Here is a 21,871-nt window from a genome sequence, read left to right on the forward strand (position 1 = left end):
TGCGTCTATTAGAAATAGTGCAATTAACATTCTTGTGAATGCCTTTTAGTGAATGTATATAGAAATTTCTGACCAGGCGCAGTGGCTCATGCCTGTAATTCCAGCACTTTGGGAGGCCTAGGCAGGCAGATCACCTCAGGTCGGGAGTTCAAGACCAGCCTGACCAACATGGAGAAACCCCGTCTCTACTAAAAATACAAAATTAGCCAGGCATGGTGGCGTATGGCTGTAATCCCAGCTCCTCAGGAGGCTGAGGCAGGAGAACTGCTTGAACCCGGGAGGCGGAGGATGTGGTGAGCCAAGATTGCGCCATTGCACTCCTCTAGCCTGGGCAACAAGAGTGAAACTTCATCTCAAAAGAAAAGAAATTTCTGCTGGGTGTATTCCTAGGAATTCAATTGTTGGATTATAGGACATGCCCGTGTTTAATTTTACAAGACACTGCTGAACAGCTTTAAAAAGTGGTTGTACTAATTTATATTCCCACTCAGTGTGTAAGAATTTTTGCCAACAGTTGGCATTTTCTGTCTCAAAAAAAATTTGGCCATTCTGATAGATTTGTAGTGGCCTTTCTCTGTGATCTTCATGTATATTCCCAGCATCTCCAAGTGATTCCAATGCCAAGTTTGAGAACCTCTTTCCTAATAGATTTTGCAAAAGCAGAGTAGAACTGGGGAAAGAGATGTTGTAATGGTGAGTGCCTCCCCATGGACTTCCTGTGATGTCCCAGAGTTTTTGGTAGAACTGACCTGGCTCTCAGCTGGTGGAGGGAGAATATTCACATGTATCAAACCTGACAGACTGCCTCTCATTCCTATGTGCTTTATTTGGAGCAAATGGCTCCACCAGAAGTGATCTGGAAGCTAAGGGGGAAGCACTACGAAGCTCTGGAAAGATGCTGCAGCAGGACTTTAATCTCTTTTTAAAATTTAAGACCTGAATGAGAAGGGAAGATATGAGAAGTGACTAGTGGGCTATATAGACACTGTCAGAGAAGAAAATCTGGTCTTTGTGACATATTTTTGTGCCCCAAAGGCTGCCTGGAACCTGGCACTTGGAAGGTGCTTAAAAATGGTCATTGAAATAAATATATTAGAACTTTGTAACTGTCCCTAGTGAGAGACACCTACCAAAGAGTTGCAGAGGAAGGTATTGGTGAGAATTTAGTGGAATTGATGCTTTGGGTTCTTTTCTTTGTAATTTCAGTGTTGCTGCTGAGATTTCCTATCTGTTCGTTTATTATAAGCATAATTTCCTTTACATTCTTGAGCAAAGTAATAACTGCTTTAAAGATCTTTATTATTTCCAACACCTGGGTCACCTTGAGATTGGTCTCCATTGATTGCCTTTTCTCTTGAATTTGAGTCACATTTTCCCATTTGTTTGTTTTTAATTTGCCTAGTAATTTTGGATTACACCCTAAATGTTGTGAATGAGACCTGAAGAGACTCAGAATTCTTTCCTATTACTCAGAAATATATATATATTATATATATTATAATATAAATATATTTATATATATAAATAATATAAATTATATATATATATATATATCAGGCAATTAACTTGACCAAACTCAAACTCCAAAGTCAGTCTTCCTTGGGTGGGCAACATGTGAAATCTTTGCTCAATTCATTTAGCTTTAGTTGAACTACTTGAAGTCTGCCCTGTATGTATCATTCAGTGAGATTTGGGCACTGTTTATACTCAGAATTTGGGGCTACTGTTCTGTGATTCTTTTCTGGGATATTTCTCCTTATTTTCCAGCTGTGGTTACCTGAACTTTGTCTTTAAACTCCTCAAATAGTAAGACAGTGGTTTTGGCTTTCTCTTTTTTTTTTTTTTTTTTTTTTTGAGACAGAGTCTCGCTCTGTCGCCCGGGCTGGAGTGCAGTGGCCGGATCTCAGCTCACTGCAAGCTCCGCCTCCCGGGTTCACGCCATTCTCCTGCCTCAGCCTCCCGAGTAGCTGGGACCACAGGCGCCGCCACCTCGCCCGGCTAGTTTTTTGTATTTTTAGTAGAGACGGGGTTTCACCGTGTTAGCCAGGATGGTCTTGATCTCCTGACCTCGTGATCCGCCCGTCTCGGCCTCCCAAAGTGCTGGGATTACAGGCTTGAGCCACCGCGCCCGGCCGGTTTTGGCTTTCTATCCAAGTTTTAGCTAGTAAGTACAGCATTGCCTGGGGGCTTCCCACAAGTAAAAAGCTATAAAAACACGAAAGTCATCTAGTGCCATTTCTTTTTTTCTTTTTTCTTTTTTTTTTTTTTTGAGACGGAGTCTCACTCTGTCGCCCAGGCTGGAGTGCAGTGGCGCTATGTTGGCTCACTGCAAGCTCCGCCTCCGGGGTTCACACCATTCTCCTGCCTCAGCCTTCGGAGTAGCTGGGACTACAGGCGCCCACCACCGCGCTCAGCTAATGTTTTGTATTTTTAGTAGAGACGGGGTTTCACCATGTTAGCCAGGATGGTCTCGATGTTCTGACCTCGTGATCCGCCTGCCTTGGCCTCCCAAAGTGCTGGGGTCACAGGCGTGAGCCATCGGGCCTGGCCGTGCCATTTCTTTCTTTCAAGTGTTGCCTCCTCTCCAGTTTCCACTTGCTTGTAGTTGAACACATTTAGTGCCTTCCAATGTCTTTTTTTTTTTTCTTGTCTAGAGTTCATAATAGTTTTGTATGGGACGTTTGGTCCAGAAAGAGCTACTTTGCCCTTACTAAAAGCAGGACCTCTCTGATCAATAGCTTTGTTCATTAAGGGATACTTAGAGCCACCTTACTTTATTGCCTACCTCATATAGATGGCAATAAATATTTGTTCATTGGCTAAATAAATAGGCTTTACATTAAAAATGGAAGTGAATTCACAGAGAAAATTGCCAGAAGAAAATCCTGAAACTAGTAGTTACTCATTGTTGGCATCGAGTATGAAACAGCGTGTTCAGGAATTTGCTGAGTAGAAGGATGGGTGTGGTCGTAGAGCTCCAGACATTTGAGTGTAGACCAAAGCAGTTAACAAAGTGAACCTGAGATTTTAACATGAGGAGATAAATTCAATTGTGTTAGCAACACCACTTTCGTGGGATGAAACTATGGCTTATAGAGAAGTTACCATGTTCAAAGGAAATAGAACTGGTGAGAGGGAAGTGGAGGTATACTTGGAGTTCTGTGTACCCAAGAGGAGGGAATCAAAGTGGAGGAACTTTGGCTGGAGATCAAAGAGAGGAGGAACAGAAGCAATGCTCTAAAGGCAGAATACTACAGCCCGCTTCTCTGCATGGTGACCTGGAAGGTCATAGATCCAGTACTGAGACTTCAAAACCTGCCTATTAGATGGAAACTTCACTTACCAAAATGTAGAGCAACTGGAAACTTTCTGTTTTATTCTATTAGCAGTTTCATCTCTCAGACAGGAGAGGAGAGAGGCCAGTTGCTGTTATGAATCTGGTTTGGGAGTTACCAGGTGAAGTGAAAGTGAGAAAGTGCTCACTGAGGCTGGTCATGGTGGCTCACACCTGTAATCCCAGCACTTTGGGAGGCTGAGGTTGGCGGATCACTTGAGGTCAGGAGTTCGAGACCAGCCTGGCCAACATGGTGAAACCCTGTCTCTGCTAAAAATACAAAAATTAGCCGGGCGGGGTGGCACTTGCCTGTAGTCCCAGCCACTCAAGAGGCTGAGGCAGGAGAATCACTTGAACCTGGGAAGTTGAGGTTGCAGTGAGCCGCCGAGATAGTGCCATTGCACTCCAGCCTGGGTGACAGAGGCTTTGTCTTAAAAAAAAAAAAAAAAAAACAAAAAAACAAAACAAAACAAAACAAAAAAACACACAAAAATGCTCACTGAAAAAAGGAGCACCCATAGGGGGTTGAGTGTATGGGGGTTTGGAAGGCAGATTTTATGAAATTTAGGATGAGATATATTTCCTGCCCAAGCCTCCAAAAGTGATGACAGCTCCAACAGTAAGGGAAGTTATGACTTTAATCAGTTATCCTTACTCTGCATAGATTTCATTTATTTTCCTTCAAGGACTCCTCTTACAGTCATGCCACTGTGGCTCATCTTTCCTGTCGGACATTTTTTTCTTTTATTTTTAAGCAGGGAGGATATTAAAAATACTTAACTAATGGCATAGAGACTGACCAATCAAAACAGATGCCAGACTAATCAGAAGAGATGCCAACCACACACATCTGGAACATCAGCCCTAGTTACGAGTTCCCTAACCTCTCTGAGTCCCAGTTTTCTCCTCTCTGAAATGGTAACAATATCTACATTGCAGAGTTGGTGCAGTGATTCCCAGAAAGGTTACATGCAAAGAACTTGGCAGGTGGAAGGTATGCTGGGCACAGAAGCTGCCAGGATTACCTGGCATTCTTTGTTTCTAGGTTCATTTCATGTATCTAGTTTATAGGTTCTGCAATGTTAGCCTTTAATTTCATGAAGCATATGTTTTACTCTATACTGACTTCAGCAAGTATTTGTTCTATTACCAATTGGTCTGTCTGGTTTGTTGGCCAAAATGTCCCCATCTCCCTGGTCATAAATACTGTGGGTTTTCTGAAATCTTCTTGCAATTCATGAGAAAGATCTATTAAAGCACTTATGGTTCCTTTAGAGAGTTTCCCAGTTCCTTCTTCTCCTGCTTTTTATGGGTGTAGGCTTTGGAGTTAGGCAGACGTCAGTTCGAATGTCAGTTCCATCCTCCACTTAATTGGAATCTGCTCTCTGTGTTGCCCTCTGTCTTCCTCTTCTCATTCTTTTGTCCTCCAGGGTAGAACTTTTTCCTTCAGGTTCAATTCTATGCTTTTAATTGTCCCTGTTTCCTTGGAATTATTCTCTGAACTTCAGTGAACAAACTATATAAAAAGTTTTTAAAATTTCCCATTCCAGGCTGGGTACGGGGCTCACGCCTATAATCCCAGCACTTTGGGAGGCAAAGATGGAGAGAATCAGTGGAAGTCAGGAGTTCAAGACCAGCCTGGCCAACATGGTGAAACCCTGTCTTTGCTACAAATACAAAAATTAGCTGGGCATGGTGGTGCATGCCTGTAATCTCAACTACTCAGGAGGCTGAAGCAGGAGAATTACTTAAACCCAGGAGGCGGAGATTGCAGTGAGTTGAGATCATACCAACACTCTCCAGCCTGGGCAACAGAGTTAGACTCTATATCCAAAAAAAAAAAAACTATCCCAACTACTTCCTGAATTGGCTAAGAACATCCCTAGCTAAAGGGGAAGAGATAGCTTGTTAGGGATATTTGAGGTTTCTGAAATGGGGAGAGTGGTCTTATTAGGCAGCAAACTATGTTCCCCTTCCTCTCTCATGCTGGTAATGATGTGGAGCCCAAGATGCTTGGAATGGACAAGACAGTGATCCCCAAATCTGGATGAGGAAGGGTGTCAGCTGGCGACAGTGCCTTGGTCCTTCTCCATTCCTGAATGGACTCTATCCAATTACCAACAGCATGCTATCTCCCCACATTCCAGGGCCAGGCTTGGGAGGGGGAAGTAGGAACTAGAAAAAATTGTAAAAGAGCTGCAAGTTATTTAGAAGCTCTTCCTGGTAAAATGCAACAGGATGTCAGAAAATCCATGGTATTAGTGATCAGGGAGATAAGGGGACATTTTGGTTAACAAAGCAGACAGACCAATTTGCAATAGAACAAATACTTGCTAACATCCATATGGAGTAAAACAGGGGCTGCCCTCGTCTGCTTGAGTTCCTAGAGTCTGGTTCTAGTCACCTTAACAGGGTACAGTTCTTCCTTTGCCCTCTAGGGTGGGTTATTGGGAAAATTCCGATGTGAACCTGAGATTTTCTTGATGCTTAGGTACTGATGCCACGGTGAGTTTTTGCTGTTGTTTGGATGATATCCTCGGATTTGAGGGGCCTTTCCACTCGTATCTGATAACTTTCTAGATCCTCGGCTTCCCAAAGTGCTAGGATTACAGGCATAAACCACCATGCCCAGCCAAGGATTTTAATCAGTGGATACAAAGGCAACTATTGGATGCCAAGTTCTGAGGCAGCATGATGTAGAACAGAATTGCGTACTCAGTATGCAGGCAGCTACTTCCCATCTCTTCAGCCGTGGCAGGCTTTGCTAATTAATTACAACACACATTCTTCCCGTTATCACACATGGCTTCGTAATCCCTCTCCTCACAGTGCACCAAGTAGCCACCACCAACCTAAGTGGTGGCACAACAGAGGAAAGTTTTGTCATGAGTGTCATGCTGGGAGAGAAAGGCAGGGATTAGAGGCCACCCCCAGCCTACCTGATGTGAAGGGCCATCCCCTATTTAATACCTGTGTAACCCAGGAGTGTGTTCCGTAGCCACAGGTGGTCTCCTTTGGAAAATGATCCCTCCGGCTGCAAAGGGAGTTTTTATCTCCCTGTGAAGGGAGGGGGTGGACCACACTCCCTCAAGCCTGGAGAAACTGTTTGTAATTTGACTCCCGTTTCCCCAAGCTTAGCTATTACATAAGCTTCTTTAGAAGACAGGCTGTTTGGTTTAGCACCGTGCCTGTGACTGACTAATGTGTTTGTAGACATCATGTCAGCTTTGTGAGTGCCCCTGTCCTTGGCACCCTTGTTCCTGTCCCCTACGGCCTTCTCCACACTGCTGTACTTACCTGCAAGTGTGTGGGCTTCCCTGGGTTCAAGATCTTGCGGGGAAGCTCAGCATGGAAGACCGGTGTGTTCATGGGTTTTCCTTTACCTGTTTGAGCTGTGGCCTCCTTTGAAGTTTTCTTGGGGCTGAGCCTGAGAGAGTGGCTTCACCCTGACAGGCAGAACCAATCCAAATCATCAATCAGTGTCTGATTAAAATGGGCCTTGCAAGTTGTGTAGCCTGGTGGTTACCAAATGCTGGGTGCAGACACGCATGATAGAGTGCTTAGTCCCAATACGATGCCGTCCCCTGCAGGCCAGGATTGGGGCTCATGGGCCTTCACGGGGCCAGTTCCATCTACCACCCAACATAGACCTCTAAAGGCCGTGGAGTTCCTGGCAGTGGGGCCTCCAGCATCATGCCATGGCTGGACTTTGTTGAATTATCACTGTTAGACAGTTTATTCTCATGCCAGGCTGATCCTAGTTGTTCTTTCAAAAGATTATTCATGTATTTATTTTTTAAATGATTTATTTTTATTTTTTATTTTTAGAGACAGGGTCTTGTTCTGTCACCCAGGCTGGAGTGGACTGGTGTCATCATAGCTCAGTGCAGCCTCAAACCCCTAAGCTCAAGCAATCCTCCCACCTCAGCCTCCCAAGTAGCTGGGACTAGAGGCACATGCCACCACACCTAGCTACTTTTAATTGTTTTTTTATAGAGATAGGGTCTTGCTATGTTGCCCAGGCTGCGGATTCTACTTCTTCATATTACCATGCCTGAGCCTCACTCTGCCCTCCAGAGGCCTGGAACAAAGCTGATCCTTTCTTGTTGCCTTTTGTTAACACCTGGTCCTCTGCTCCCAGTATGGCCCAGCCAGTTCAGACAGAGGTCAGCAGGTCTGTTATTGTTCCACTGCTGGACATGATGACCTGATTCTTTTCCTGGGACAGCTCAAGATACATGAATTGTTTCATCTTTGTTCTTGTTGAATGTGTGGTTTTTGAATCCTGCCTCCTCTACCTTCAGCCTCCCCAATACACACAAAGTCCTGCCAAATGGGGTTACAGCCAATGGGCTTCAGGGGACGGTGACAAGTCAGAGATCTGAATGAAGGAGCACAGCTGGGAGAATTGGAGTTACAGAGCAGGCCTGTGGGGATCTGAGTTTCACAACCGATTTAAAACCAGGAGATCTGTCTATGATGATAAGGCCCAAAGTCTAGAAGGTTCATTCTAGCAGGAGTAGGACAATCGGTCCACAAAAATCCCATGGGAATGAGATTAGGGGAGACAACAGTGATTTCTAATTCAGGTATTTGGAGCACCAAGGGCCCCAGAAGTCTCTATGCTCATGAGTTAAAGCATCTCTATGCTTGAAAAAAAAAATGCTATTATTCAAAGAAGTGAGTTGTGGGAGGGCGGGGGCGTACATCCTTTAGGAGAAAAAGTAGGTCCCTAGTGAGATCCCAGGAGTAGAAAAGCCAGCACTGTTTGTTTTGTTTTCTTCTTTCCCTCGTGCTCAATGGTACAGGAAACACAAGGAGAAAAGGACCCATCGCCTTCCTCCAGGCTGCTGCCAATATTGTGTAGAGAAGAATAGCTGAAGAACATGAAAACAAATCTTCACATTTCCTTTTAACAGTGTGAACTTTGAAACACTTTCTGACTCATATTTTAAAATCTCTTAAATTTGAATTCACCTTCCTTCGTGTTGTTTTTCTCGAGGCACTAGGCTCGAGTCCAAAGATGTGTCAACCGACTGCTCCCCCAGAATTAGGAATTAACAAAGCCTGGGCCCCCTTCTCCTAGCTGAGTGGGGAGGGCTTCTCTGAGAACCTGCCTTTGACCTTCCTACCCTTCCTCAAAGCTGGGCCTCACCTCGGGCCTGAAGGGCCAAGAAATAACCATTGTGGTGTAAGAGAAGGTATTTGGTAATATGCCTCAGCAAGAGGCCATTCATTTTGCTACAAGCAACAGTTGCCTCTGGGGTCCCTATTTCTGCACTCCTAAAAACATCATTGCTGTCTCTTAAGGTGCTTTTGGCTACAGGTAGCAGCATCCAATTCAACTGGCTCAAATAATAAAGGGGCTTTTGTTGACTTGGATAACTGAAGTCCTGAGACCCCTTAGTTAAAGGACCCTGTTCCCCTCTGGTGACTGCCAAGCACTGGCTTCATCCAAAAGCCAGCTTCCTGCAGGGATGGTGGCAAGATGGCTTCCAGGAGCAACCGGGTGTTATGCTTCCAGTTCACAGCTTGTGAGAAGAGAGAGCCTCTGATTGGGCCAGCTCGGGACACGTGCCCCAACCAATCACTGGGGCGGGGCTCAGGCGGCTGCTGACAGGCTCTGGCCCATCAGGACCCAGCACTGACTAATAATGTGGGAATACACAGATCACCACCAAACCAGTGCTTCTGTAGTTTTCCCAGAGGTATATTTAGTCCCCCAAACAACTCTTGTAATAGTCGTCTTTCTTTTTTGAGGGTGGGGAGTGTGAAGAGTTCTTTAGTACATCCTGCCCACTTCCTTGTCATACCTTGGGGTGATGATATTACTCAAAGAATTGTATTGTGGGAGGGCTGAGGTGTACCCTGCCATACTTTCTTGCTCTTCCCGTAAAGGGTCAGCTCTCTGGAGCTGAGTCTCTGCTTCCCCAGATATGCACTGACTCTGTCTCTCCCTTTGGGGTCCACAAGAGGAATGAAGTTCAGACTTTGTCAGACAACAGGGGCTGAGTTAAGGCTCTGGGGGAAGGAGTGAACACACCTCAGCGGCCTGTTTCTGCTTCCCCAAGGGTCAAGTGCCTTGGCCTCAGACTTCCTGCTGGTCACAATCAAACTATTTTTGTTCATCCACCCAGATGTTAGAAAAATTAAGTACCCTGCCCTATTTCCCCTTGCTTCTGATTTCTCTTCTCATCTCACACCTACTTCCTGGATGACCTCACCCGACCTGGCCTCCACAGATCCCTCCCACAGATGTCTTGCCAGTCCTGGACACTCTGTTGACTTGTGGGCCCATGTGTCCCATTCTCTGTAGGATGGTCCGTCTGGATTTTCCAGTGCTGGACTTGCTATATCTCCATGGAGCTGGTTTTCCTCCAAATGAGGTCTTCCTTGGGGATCCCCTTGAAGTGTTGATGGTAACCATTGCTCTCCCAGATCCTGGCAGTTTGGGTTGTGTTCCCGTCACCCTCTGGGGCTTTCTCTGGAAGTGTGGATCGGTGAGCCCAGGTCTCCCAAGGAGGCCAGTCTGCAGCCCATTGGAGCCATGGCTGCTGTGGGCTGCCTCAGCACCCAGGCCAGTGCCCTGTCTTGGGGCTGCCCCACTGCTGTGTTTGCAGCTCCATGGCAGTTCTTTAATTAGACCAAGCAGGGTTTTCTCAGACGGGGGTGGGAGGAGGTGTGTGGGTCTATTGGGGGAAACTGGGTCACCTGAAAACCAGTAATCAAGAGGGAGCTGTCCTCGAGCCCCAGCTCCAAGGAACCCAGAGGGGCGAGGTGGGAGGGGCTGGCGGGGAGGGCCAAGTCAGAGAAAATGTGCCTCTGGCCCCTTTTACTGGCCCTTGGGAGACATTGTTCTCACCTTTCTCCAGGGGGCTGGGCAACTGCCCTTAATTCTTTTTGCTGGGAGTAGGGAGGACACTGCAGTGGTGCCTTCTCTCTGCCTGGGGCCTGCCACCCTGGGGCCCGTGGAGGGAGCACTGTGCTGTGAGTCAGGCAGGCCCCAAGTTTAGTTACTGCTCAGCCTCTGTATCCTTGGAGCATGTCACCCACTCCCGTGTGTCTGTGCCATCCATCCACTGCACAGGGACTGTGTCTGCCTTCACCCTGCTGCCTGTTTAGCCCCGAGCACAGGCCTGGCATGTGGTAGGTGCCTCTAAATATATGTCAAACAAAATAATGAGTTTATATGAGTGTTTCTCTTGTAAGATTATTGCCATGAGGATAAGTGGCAAGACGGGTTTCCCAAATGTCAGTCACTTATAAGTTTTGCCAACACTAAATGCCATTGTCATTAAATTTTTCTTTACTATCAACTTGATATTTCCAACTGAAATTGACTTGTTTAAAAAAGAAATTTTATATCACGGCCATAAATAAACAGTAATTGTGAAAACAAATCCACAGGAAACAAAACAATGTTATTACATTCTATCCTAGATACAGTGGCTTGCCCAGGCCAGGAGCCTGAGGCCTGCTTTCTCTTTGTTTACAAGGAGGATTGGCATGGTTATAAAGATGTTAAGGATCTATTAGCATCAGACTGACACTTTTCTCTGGAGAAAGTCTGAAAGATTAAAAGAGAAGTGAAAAGTGTATATACCCTGCTGTCTGTGGGTCCATGTTACGTCAAGACTTCTTCCTGTACTTTTGAAAGTTTCCTTGGAGTGGATTCTCCTTCCACACTTAGGGAAGCACTTGACTGAGATGATGGCTGGGGAAGTTCTTTGAAAGGGATAAAGTGCTTTAACAGCATAAGCGATTGGTGCCATTACTCTTATCGTTACTTTTAGCATGTTTTTGGTACCTCCCACTCAGAGGTGATCAGTCATAATAATGAAGAAGTGAGTAACTATGTACAGGATCTTAGGGCTGAAAGACATCTCACAAAATACTTAGGCCAGTCTGACACGGGTGGAAATTTTATCCTCCAGTGAGTGATGAGGAACTTGCCACCTCCTGAGACAGCCATTGACCAAAGTACCTTTGTCGAATTGCTTGTTGGACAGCTCTGGAGGCTGGTGTCTGTTCTTGGGGTGCACACAACTGCTTCCTTGTACTTCCTTGTTCCTCCAAATGAGGTCTTCCTTAGGGATCCCCTTTAAGTGTTGATGATAACCATTGCTCTCCCAGGTCCTGGCAGTTGGGTTGTGTTCCTACTACCCTCTGGGGCTTTCTCTGGAAGTGTGGACAGGTGAGCCCAGGTCTCATGAGGAGGCCAGGCTGCAACCCATTGGAACCTGGCTGCCATGGGCTGCCGCAGCACCCAGGCCAGTGCCCTGTCTTGGGGCTGCCCAGCTGCTGTGTTCATCCTGCTCTGTGTTGGGGAAACTCACAGGCTCTCCTTCCTTTCTTGTGCAGATTGGAGCTCTGGTTATTTGGAAACTGCTGTCTCATTCTGCCTAAGACAGAGCTTGCAAACTCAAATGACATTGGAGCTGGCAAATGATGTCAGTTAGTGAGAGCAGTCAGGCGGGAGTAACGGGGAGCATTGGGGACTATGGTAGTGGAGAGGGTATGTGCCTGACTCTACACCAGTTGATGATGATGCCGTGTGAGCCCACTGTGGCCACATACCAAGATGTTCTAAGAAAAGCTGAACCTCCGATGTTGGATATAAAATCTCCAAGTTGTAAATGTTAGCAATGAATTAAAATATTGTAAAACATGGTGTGGACTTCGACCAAACAAACCAACAAACATGATGTGGATCGCAGGGGGACTTTCTGTTAGGCCTGGCCCACAGCCACAAGTGGCTCATCACTGCCAACAAGACTTCTCTGCTCCTTTTGGGCTGGGCAGCCACGTCCTCTTTGGGCCATGTTTGTGCATGTTGGTTTCCAGAGTTCCCTCCATTGTGGTCAGTCACTCAGTAAACCTTTGAACACCGTCTAACTCCCTCTCAGCTCGTGTCTGCTCCTTTCAACTGGTGAAATCCTGCTTCTGCACTGAGATTCAAATCCACTGTCCTGTATTCTGGAGAGCCTTCCTTGAGAACCCTGGGCGGACTGACTCTTCCATTATCTAGCTGTGGTATGTTGGGTAAATGACTTAATCCCTCTGTGCCTCAGTTTCCTCCTCTGGAAAACGGGCCTGATAGTACCTAGTACTACCATTTTATTAGGTTACTGGGATAATTAAATGGATTTATAAGATAAATCGATAGACAGAAGGCAGAGCTAGTCCACATCCATCTCTGAATCAGGGCTCGTCACAGAACAGGACTTCATTAAATGTTTGCTCACTTGAGGAAGTGGAGTGAAACAAACTTGTGGTCTGCTAGCTCCCAGAGAGGTCTGACTATAATAATTATATTGGGTGGTTGTGAATTGAACTATTTTGAACTCCTTACTTCTAACAAAGCAACCAAAACATCTATCTAAGTGGCTAAAATAGAAAGCAGTGACAATCCCAAATGCTGGCGGGGAGCTGGATCACTCACACATTATTGGAGGGCATGAAACCAGCACAGCCATTCTGGAGAACAGTTGGGCAGTTTTCTTTTAAAAGTAAACATGCGGCCAGGCATGGTGGCTCACGCCTGTAATCCCAGCACTTTGGGAGGCTGAGGCGGGTGGATCACGAGGTCAGGAGATCGAGACCATCCTGGCTAACACAGTGAAACCCCGTCTCTACTAAAAATACAAAAAATTAGCTGGGCGCGGTGGCAGGCGCCTGTAGTCCCAGCTACTTGGGAGGCTGAGGCAGGAGAATGGCATGAACCCGGGAGGCAGAGCTTGCAGTGAGCCGAGATCGCACCACTACACTCCAGCCTGGGCAACAGAGCAAAACTCTGTCTCAAAAACAAACAAACAAACAAAAAAAGCAAACATGCGCCAGGCGCGGTGGCTCGTGCCTGTAATCCCTATAATCCCAGCACTTTGGGAGGTCGAGATGGGCAGATCACCTGAGGTCGGGAGTTTGAGACCAGCCTGGCCAACATGGTGAAACCCTGTCTCTACAAAAATAAAAAAATTCGCTGGGCATGATGGTGGGTGCCTGTAATCTCAGCTACTTGGGAGACTGAGGCAGGAGAATCGCTTGAACCTCGGAGGCAGAGGCTGCAGTGAACCGAGATCGCACCATTGTACTCCAGCCTGGGCAACAGAGTGAGATTAAAAAAAAAAATGTAAACATGCAATTACCATATGCCTTATCACTTGTACTCTTGGGTATTTGCTCCTGAGAAACAAAAACTTATGTTTACACAATCTATAGATGAATGGAACAGCTTTAAACTGGAAACAATGCAGATGTTCCTCAATAGGCAAATGGTTAAACAAATTGGGGCCATCCATAAAATGGAATACTACCCAGCAACTAGAAGAAATGCACTATTGATGCATGCAACAATGTGGATGAATCTCAAAGGAATGATGCTGGGTGAAAAAAGCCAATCCTCAAAGATTACCTGCTATCTGATTCTATTTATATAACATCTTTTGAAATGACAGAATTCTACAGATGGGGAACAGATTAGTAATTGCCAAGGCAGGGACAGGAGTGGGTTGGAGGGGGAGCTTAGAGAAGGAGATAGGTGTGGTTATGAACCGAGGTGGTAGATACATTGATACAGCTGCATAAAACAAAACACATCCAAATAAGTACATGTAAAACTAGGGAAATTGGCATAAGATTGGTGGGTTGTATCACTGTCAGATTTCTGGCTGTGATACTGTGTAGTAGTTTTCAAGACACTACCACTGGGATAAACTGGGTGAAGTGTACACAGGATCTCTCTGTACTATTTGTTACAGCTCCCTGTGAATCTACAATGATCTAAAATAAAAACTTTAATTAGTTGAAAGTGCATTGCGAGTATATTCAAAACAGAAATCAAAACAAAACAAACAAAAGGCAACCAAAGCCAGCTAGCTTGTCTCCCATTGAGACTTGCCACTGGCTTATTTATGCTGGAGGTCACACCCACTCAGACCCTGGGACTTTTGCCCTTTGGGCATTGCCAAGCCAACCCCTTCCACATTTTGCCTGTTTACTCTCCGGTCTCCGGTCTCCGAGCTGGGAGAGGCATGAAGAACGATCTGGATCTGACCCAACCTAGCACCTGAGGATTTAGGCTGAACCCTGCTCTTCAGCTTCCGTAGAAAGGGCTTTTGGAGGGGCAGGTGATGCGGGCGACCCAGGAGATTAACAACGCTTCCTGAAACCAACCAGGGGCTAACCCAATACTCTATGCGACAGTGGGCCACATCACACAGATGTAGACTCCTGCCATTGTTTCCTGTTTCCCAACAACCCAAAACCAGCCTTGCCTGCTGGTTCACAGACATGCTGCATTAACATCTCCCTACCATTCCTCTCCAAGCTTGTGTCTCATTGCTTAGGTGTCTTAACGTTTTGAGCCAGCTCTTTTAAAAAAATTATTTTTATTCTTTTGTAGAGATAAGGGTCTCGCTATGTTCCCTAGGCTGGTCTGGAACTCCTGGTCTCAAGCTATCCTCCCACCCTGGACTGCCAAAATGTTGAGATTGCAGGCATTGAGCCACCGCATCCAGCCCCAGCTCTTTTTATTCCTTGCACCTGTAACTTCTGGGAGGTGGATAGGACACTTTGCAGGTGGAGGAACAAGCTTAAAGAGGATCAAGTGATTGTCCTAAGACCCTTTCCCTCTGTGTCTGAAAGTTCATAGAGTCCGTGCCGAAGACCAGCTGACTTTAGACTCTGAAATTTTGTTGACCTCATGTTGTCTGAGACTCATGAGAGCAAGAGATAATAATTTTTTTTAAAAAGGTCATTCAAAGAGAGAAACTTCAAGATTTCCTATGTCTCAGTAGTTCCGCATTTTTCAAACTTTTTGGTCTTAGGATTTCTTTAGTTCCTTAAATTGAGCACCCCAAAGAGCTTTTGTTTATGTGGATTATATCTGTCAATATTTATCATAATATAAATGAATATTGAGAATTTTTAAAAATAGTAATAATTCCTTTAAAATAAAACCATAAATCCAAGATATATTATAACAATATAATAATCTATAATATATTTTATTAGACTGTTATGAAAGCATAATATATAACATTTTGATGAAAAATAGCTACTTTTCAAAACAAAAAAAATTTAGTGAGAAAAGTGATGTTTAAGAATTTTGCAAAATTCTTTATGTTGAGCTTAGCAGCTGGATTCTTGTATCTACTTCTGCATTTAGTCTGTTGCAATGTCACTTTTCATATAGCTTTGGGAACCACTGTACACTCATGAGATAATGAGTGGAAAAGGTTAGTAATATCTTAGTATAGTTATGAAAATAGTTTTGACCTATGGACTTCTTGAAATGGTTTCAGGGATTCCCTATGGGGTTCCCAGACCACACTTTGAGAAGCACTGCAATAGCATATTATTTCTTCTGGTCTCTTTCTAGTCCTGTCCATCGCATCTCCAGAACAACTTGCATCTCATAGTGATCAGAACAAAAGAGGCTTGAGCAGAAGTGTCAGATATTCATAATTCTGAGGCCTTGGACGTTTGTATAGTCTCCAGATTTTGGGGGGTCTACAGCCCCCATCATGTCCTGACCCTCCCTGCACCCCTTCTGGTTCCAGCACCCAGATACCCAGATCCTTAAGTAGGGTGACTCTTGGCCGGGCACAGTGACTCACGCCTGTAATCCCAGCACTTTGGGAGGCCAAGGCGGGAGGATTACAAGGTCAGGAGATCGAGACCATCCTGGTTAACATGGTGAAACCCTGTCTCTACTAAAAATATAAAAAAATTAGCTGGGCGTGGTGGTGGGCACCTGTAGTCCCAGCTACTCGGGAGGCTGAGGCAGAAGAATGGCGTGAACCCTGGAGATGGAGCTTGCAGTGAGCCAATATAGCGCCACTGCATTCCAGCCTGGGCGACAGAGAGAGACTGCGTCTCAAAAAATAAAAATAAAAAAAGGTAGAGTGACTCTATACAAGAAAACTAAAAGGGCATGGTTCCTGTTAAATGGCTGTGGCTAGATAGGCAGACAACCAAGCTATCCAATAGAGCTTTCTGCAGTGATGGAAATATTCTCTATCTGCATTGTCCAATATGAAGCATGTGGCGATTGTGCACTTGAAATGTGGATAGTGTTGGCCGGGCGCGGTGGCTCAAGCCTGTAATCCCAGCACTTTGGGAGGCCGAGACGGGCGGATCACGAGGTCAGGAGATCGAGACCATCCTGGCTAACACGGTGAAACCCCGTCTCTACTAAAAATACAAAAACTAGCCGGGCGAGGTGGCGGGCGCCTGTAGTCCCAGCTACTCGGGAGGCTGAGGCAGGAGAATGGCGTAAACCCGGGAGGCGGAGCTTGCAGTGAGCTGAGATCCCGCCACTGCACTCCAGTCTGGGCGACAGAGCGAGACTCCGCCTCAAAAAAAAAAAAAAAAAAAAAAAAAAAAAGAAATGTGGATAGTGCAACCAAAGAATTAAATTATTTTACTTTATTCTAATTAATTTAAATGTAAATAGTCACAGGTGGCTACTGGCTGCTGCATTAGACAGCACAGCCAGACCTTGCTGATACTTACAGAGCCATTGTAAGGATTTGCACTTTTCTCAAGGAGCAATGGAAGGAAAACCTCAAAAGCGTTTTGAACAGGGGACGTTGGGGTGACAATCAGATCTGAGTTGTGGAGTCTGACACGTGTTCATCTGTGTCTCCCTCCCTGCCACAGGCCCCACCATGAGGCCCCAGCCCCACCAGAGGCCCCGCGCTGCCCTGGCCCCCGGTGCACTGTGCTAGCCCCCAGCCAGGGCGTGGGGAGGGCGGTGGCCATGGCCAGCCACGTGGACCTGCTGACGGAACTGCAGCTGCTGGAGAAGGTGCCCACGCTGGAGCGGCTGCGGGCCGCCCAGAAGCGCCGGGCCCAGCAGCTGAAGAAGTGGGCACAGTACGAGCAGGACTTGCAGCACCGCAAGCGAAAGCATGAGCGGAAGCGCAGCACGGGCAGCCGCCGCAAGAAAGTGTCATTCGAGGCCAGTGTGGCCCTGCTGGAGGCCTCGCTGAGGAACGACGCCGAGGAAGGTAGGCCCCTCTGTGCCTTGGCGGCCATGCAGCTGCCTTGGCCTCTGATCAGGGTTTGGAATCCAGGTTCTGTGCAGTAGACGTGTGGGCAAGGCAGGTCTGCAGACCCTCTTCCAAGTTCCAGCAGCCCCATTCCTCTTAGGAAGTGGCCTTTCCTAGGAAAAGCTTCGAATTTATCATAGACTTTTTTTTTCCTCTCTCTCTAAGACAGGGTCTCGCTCTGTCTCCCAGGCTGGAGGAGTACAGTGGCACGATCTCAGCTCACTACAACCTCTGCCACCCAGGCTCAAGTGATCCTTCCACCTCAGCTTCCCTAGTAACTGGGATCACAGGTGTACTGCCACCATACCCAGCTAATTAAAAAAAAAAAAAGTTTTTTGTAGAGATAGGGGTCTCATTTTGTTGCCCCTGCTGGTCTCGAATTCCTAAGCTCAAGTGATCTGCCCACATTGGTCTCCCAAAGTGCCGGGATTACAGGCATGAGCCACAGCGCCAGGCCTAGACTTTTTGTTTAAACATCTTCATTCATTTGTATTTATTTATTTATTTATTTATACATAGGGTCTTACTATGTTGCCCAGGCTGGTCTCAAACTCCCAGCTTAAAGGGATTCTCGTGCCTCAGCCTCCCAAGCAGCTAGGATTATAGGCAAGCCACCTTGCCCAGCTTTATTTTTTTGGGAACAAGGATTCCAGCCTTTGGCTAAGGAATACCATAATAACTTTCTTTCTCTCCCACAAATATTTGCAGATAACCACAAATATTTACAGACAACTTCTTTTGCATTACTTTCCTAGATATAGTGGTGAACAAGTTGGATCTGGTTTCTCCCCACCAAGAGCTCAATACTCGTAGGATCTTGCATTTCATAAAGCTCTCCTCTGTGCCAGACCCCATGCCTGGCACCCTCTGAATGCTGTTCCGTGTATTCAGTGTATGTAGCCTTTGCTGCAGTCATAAATGATGTAGAGGGATGGACTCTGAAGTGAGGCTACCTGAATCTAAAACTGCCTTTGTCAGTTCCCTGCATGAGCTTAACAAGTAGACAAGTCTCTTCTGCTCTCTGTATTTCGTTTACACCTCTGCAAAATGGGGCTAATAAGAAAATCTACTTTAACGGCTTGCTGTGAACATTAAGTTAGAAAATCCCTATGAAGTTCCTAAACATGGTCCCTTATGCTAAGGAAGTGATTATTAATGTTTTATTTTATTATATTAGTATATTTATTTACATTAACAGAGGATGTCCATAAAGTCTGAAAACAGATATAGACAATGCTGTCTAGGACATTTTCACTCTGTAAAGTGAATGAGTAAATAAATATAAACAAACATGTATACACATTTGTATAATTTATGTTTCCAGGTGTTTTTCTTTTTCTTTTTCTTTTTTTTGAGATGGAGTCTCGCTTGTTGCCCAGGCTGGGCGGAGTGCAGCGGTATGATCTCGGCTCACTGCAACCTCTGCCTCCCAGGTTCCAACAATTCTTCTGCCTTAGCCTCCTGAGTAGCTGGGATTGCAGGTGTACACCTCCATGCCCTGGCTATTTTTTAAAATTTTTAGTAGAGACGGGATTTCACCATGTTGGCCAACCTGGTCTCGAACTCTTGACCTCAGGTGATCCACCCGCCTTGGCCTTCCAAAGTGCTGGGATTACAGGCATGAGTCACTGGGCCCAGCCTATGTTTCCAGATTTTATGGATACCTTGTACTTGTCATATTTAACTTAATTATATTATTTTTGTGTCTCATGAGCTAGATATCATGATCTGTACCATGTACAGTGCTTTAAGAGCCATGTATGATAACACCCATTTTACAGATGGGGAAACTGAAACTCATAGAGGTTCAGAACCTTGACCAAGGTGGCAGAGCGGGATCAGAACCACCGGCATCCGACTCTTGTCACTGCCCTCATAGCCTTATAGGTTTGCTTCCTGTTGTAGGAATAAATGGAGGATCCACGATTTAACCATAGCCCCCTTCCCTGGGCTTGTTTGGAGGCGGTCTCGCCTGCTCATTGTGAGCCAAGGTCTGTGTACCTCCCTGTTCCCCTGGGCACCTCTGACCCATCCCTGTATAATAAACCTTCCTGACTGTCCCTGGAGAGGCCTGGCCATGCTTCCTGGGTCCCTGCACGCACCTTCCAGTCAATGAAAGAACAGAGAGGTGGTGGCATTTCTGGCCCAAGAGGTGCTGGATTTTAGTCACCTTGCTCTTCATGTTCTAGAACCCTCTGAGAAGTGTAATTCCACTTCCACCTGGCTGCAGAGGGCTCTAGGAAACGAGCCAAGAGGCATCCCTGGAACTACTCTGCTGCAAGCAGCTCCACTGAGAGCCTGGGGTGAGCAGCCCTGGTGAGAAGAGAGGTGGAATCTCGGGCTTGGGGACATGGCCCCGAGGCTCCTTCCCACGTGCAGTTTGCCAAGTGACGCGGCAGCCCCATCCCCACGCAGTGGGTGGCTTGTCATGATGTCTAATTTTTGTTGGGGGCGGAAGTTCATCAGCTCTTCTCACCCCTCATTATTGACTGCCTTCTTGCCTGACAAAGCCCCATTGCCCCTTCCCGAGGGGCTCTGTGCACGGGCTGCGGGCTTCAGACCATTCTCCCAGCCCCCTGCCGAGCCCCCACCCCTTGCTGATGTCTTGTTTCCTGGTTAGTAGGAGCCCTGGGTTGGGAGTGAAGGGGTCAGTGCCCCGCAGCCCTGCCTGTGACTTTGAGTAGCTTGTTTCATCTCTGTGGGTCCAGTTTTTTTGTTTTGTTTTGTTTTGTTTTTGAGAGCAAGTCTCGCTCTGTCGCTCAGGCTGGAGTGCAGTGGTGCAATCTTGGCTCACGGCAACCTCTGCCTCCCGAGTTCAAGCGATTCTCCTGCCTCAGCCTCTCGAGTAGCTGAGACTACAGGCATGTGCCACCACACCCAGCTAATTTTTGTATTTTTAGTAGAGTTGGGGTTTTGCCATGTTGGCAAGGCTGGTCTCACACTCCTGACCTCAAAGTGATCCGCCCACCTTGGCCTCCCAAAGTGCTGGGATTACAGGCGTGAGCCACTGTGTTCAGTTTTTGAATCTGTGAAATCAGGTTTTGAAGCTTGCACTCAAGAGGGTATGGCAAGACTTAGACAAGGTCCTGGATGTGACAGTTCTTTGAAAATTTACCCTGAGACCTGTACCAGCACGGTGATAATGCACTTTATTTTGTTTTGTTTTTTACAGACTTCAATGTCTTTCAGAATCTAAATATGCACAAATACACTCTTCTTGTAAAAAACAATCAACATAGAAGTGTACAAAGTAAAAAGTCCTTTCTGTCTCTCCCTTCCTCCCTCTCTCCTTCCTCCCTTCCTTTGCTTCTTTTTGTCCACCCATCACTACTGTTGTTAGTGTGATGGTTCTTTTCCAGGTTTTTTTTTTCATTTGCCTATGCATTTGTGGACTTCAGAGGAATCTAGAGCCAGGTTTCTTTTTTAAAAAGCTTTTACATAAGTGATGGTATCCTGGACACATTATTCTGCAATTTGCTTTTTTTCCCATCCAACAGTATATCTTGGAGACATTTTCATGCCAGAACATATACAGTACAGATCTGTGCCATTATTTTTATCTGCTGTGTCGTATTCCATAGTATGGATTCACCAGAATTTTCGAACTAGCTCCTTATTGATGCAGATCTTTCCAGTAGCTTTGCTTTTGCCACAGTGAATGTTTTATGTGCATGTGCAAATGTTTATTGAGGACAGATGTGGTGAAACAAAAGAGATGGATCTGAAGGTATTAAATTTGAATGAGAAAAGTGCTAGACCCCATGGGCTGGTCCCCCTGTCTCTAGGGCCAGCCAAGTGAGGGGAAGGGGCCAGAACACTGTGCTCTGTGCCAGGCCCTGGGATTGGTTTGGGGGTCCACAGGTGCCTGGGTTTGGATGAGGGGTGTGAGGCTGCCATCAGTCAGCCCTTGACCTCACTGAGCTATGCTCAGCTTCCTGGCAGCACTACAGAGCCTGCTGCTTCCAGCAGGCTAGAAACGGCTGCTTCTTGCTGGTGGAGCTGGTGTTTGGGAGGCTGCCGGGGTGTTAGCTCACAGTGGCGTGGGAACGTGGGGTGGCAGCTCCCCCGCTTCCCTGAGCTCACAGCAGCCTCTGAGTCAACCTCCCCCACCTGCCTGGGGAATGTGAGTTGTTTCCAGAGAAAGGCAGGCTGGGAACTCTTGAGTTTCGTCCTCTGGTCCCATATTGCCTTTAGGCTAGTGTCCTTGCCCTTGGACTTGCCTGAGCCCCATGCTCACTGCTCTCACTGCCATCACCCTCTGCCCCAGGCAATGCCAGCTCCACCGAGATCCTCCCATATTCCCTGTGTTATCTTACCTCCACACCTTTATATATGCAATTCCCTCTGTCTGGGACACTCTTCCTGTGACTAACTTCTGTAACTCTCAGCTTTGAGTCCGGCGTGACCTCTAGGGAGCCATCCATGAGCCTTTTCTGCACTTCCACCCCATCACTGGTTAAAGTAGCAACTCAATACGTAGCTG

The 21,871-nt window shown here is 46.3% G+C and overlaps 1 protein-coding gene across 2 annotated transcripts in view; it reads left to right on the forward strand.

The window, feature by feature from the left end:
- PPP1R16B (protein phosphatase 1 regulatory subunit 16B) overlaps window positions 1–21,871 on the forward strand; it is a 120,961-nt gene that overhangs the window by 14,496 nt on the left and 84,594 nt on the right. For both annotated transcript variants that reach the window (XM_033186414.1, XM_033186415.1), the window contains exon 2: window positions 16,997–17,346. In XM_033186414.1, the coding sequence (XP_033042305.1) occupies window positions 17,097–17,346 (250 nt within the window). In that variant the 5' untranslated portion in view covers window positions 16,997–17,096. The remainder of the gene's footprint in view (window positions 1–16,996; window positions 17,347–21,871) is intronic.

Source organism: Trachypithecus francoisi, unplaced genomic scaffold (assembly GCF_009764315.1).
Source record: "Trachypithecus francoisi isolate TF-2019V2 unplaced genomic scaffold, Tfra_2.0 Lachesis_group21, whole genome shotgun sequence".
In the NCBI taxonomy this organism is placed as follows: domain Eukaryota; kingdom Metazoa; phylum Chordata; class Mammalia; order Primates; family Cercopithecidae; genus Trachypithecus; species Trachypithecus francoisi.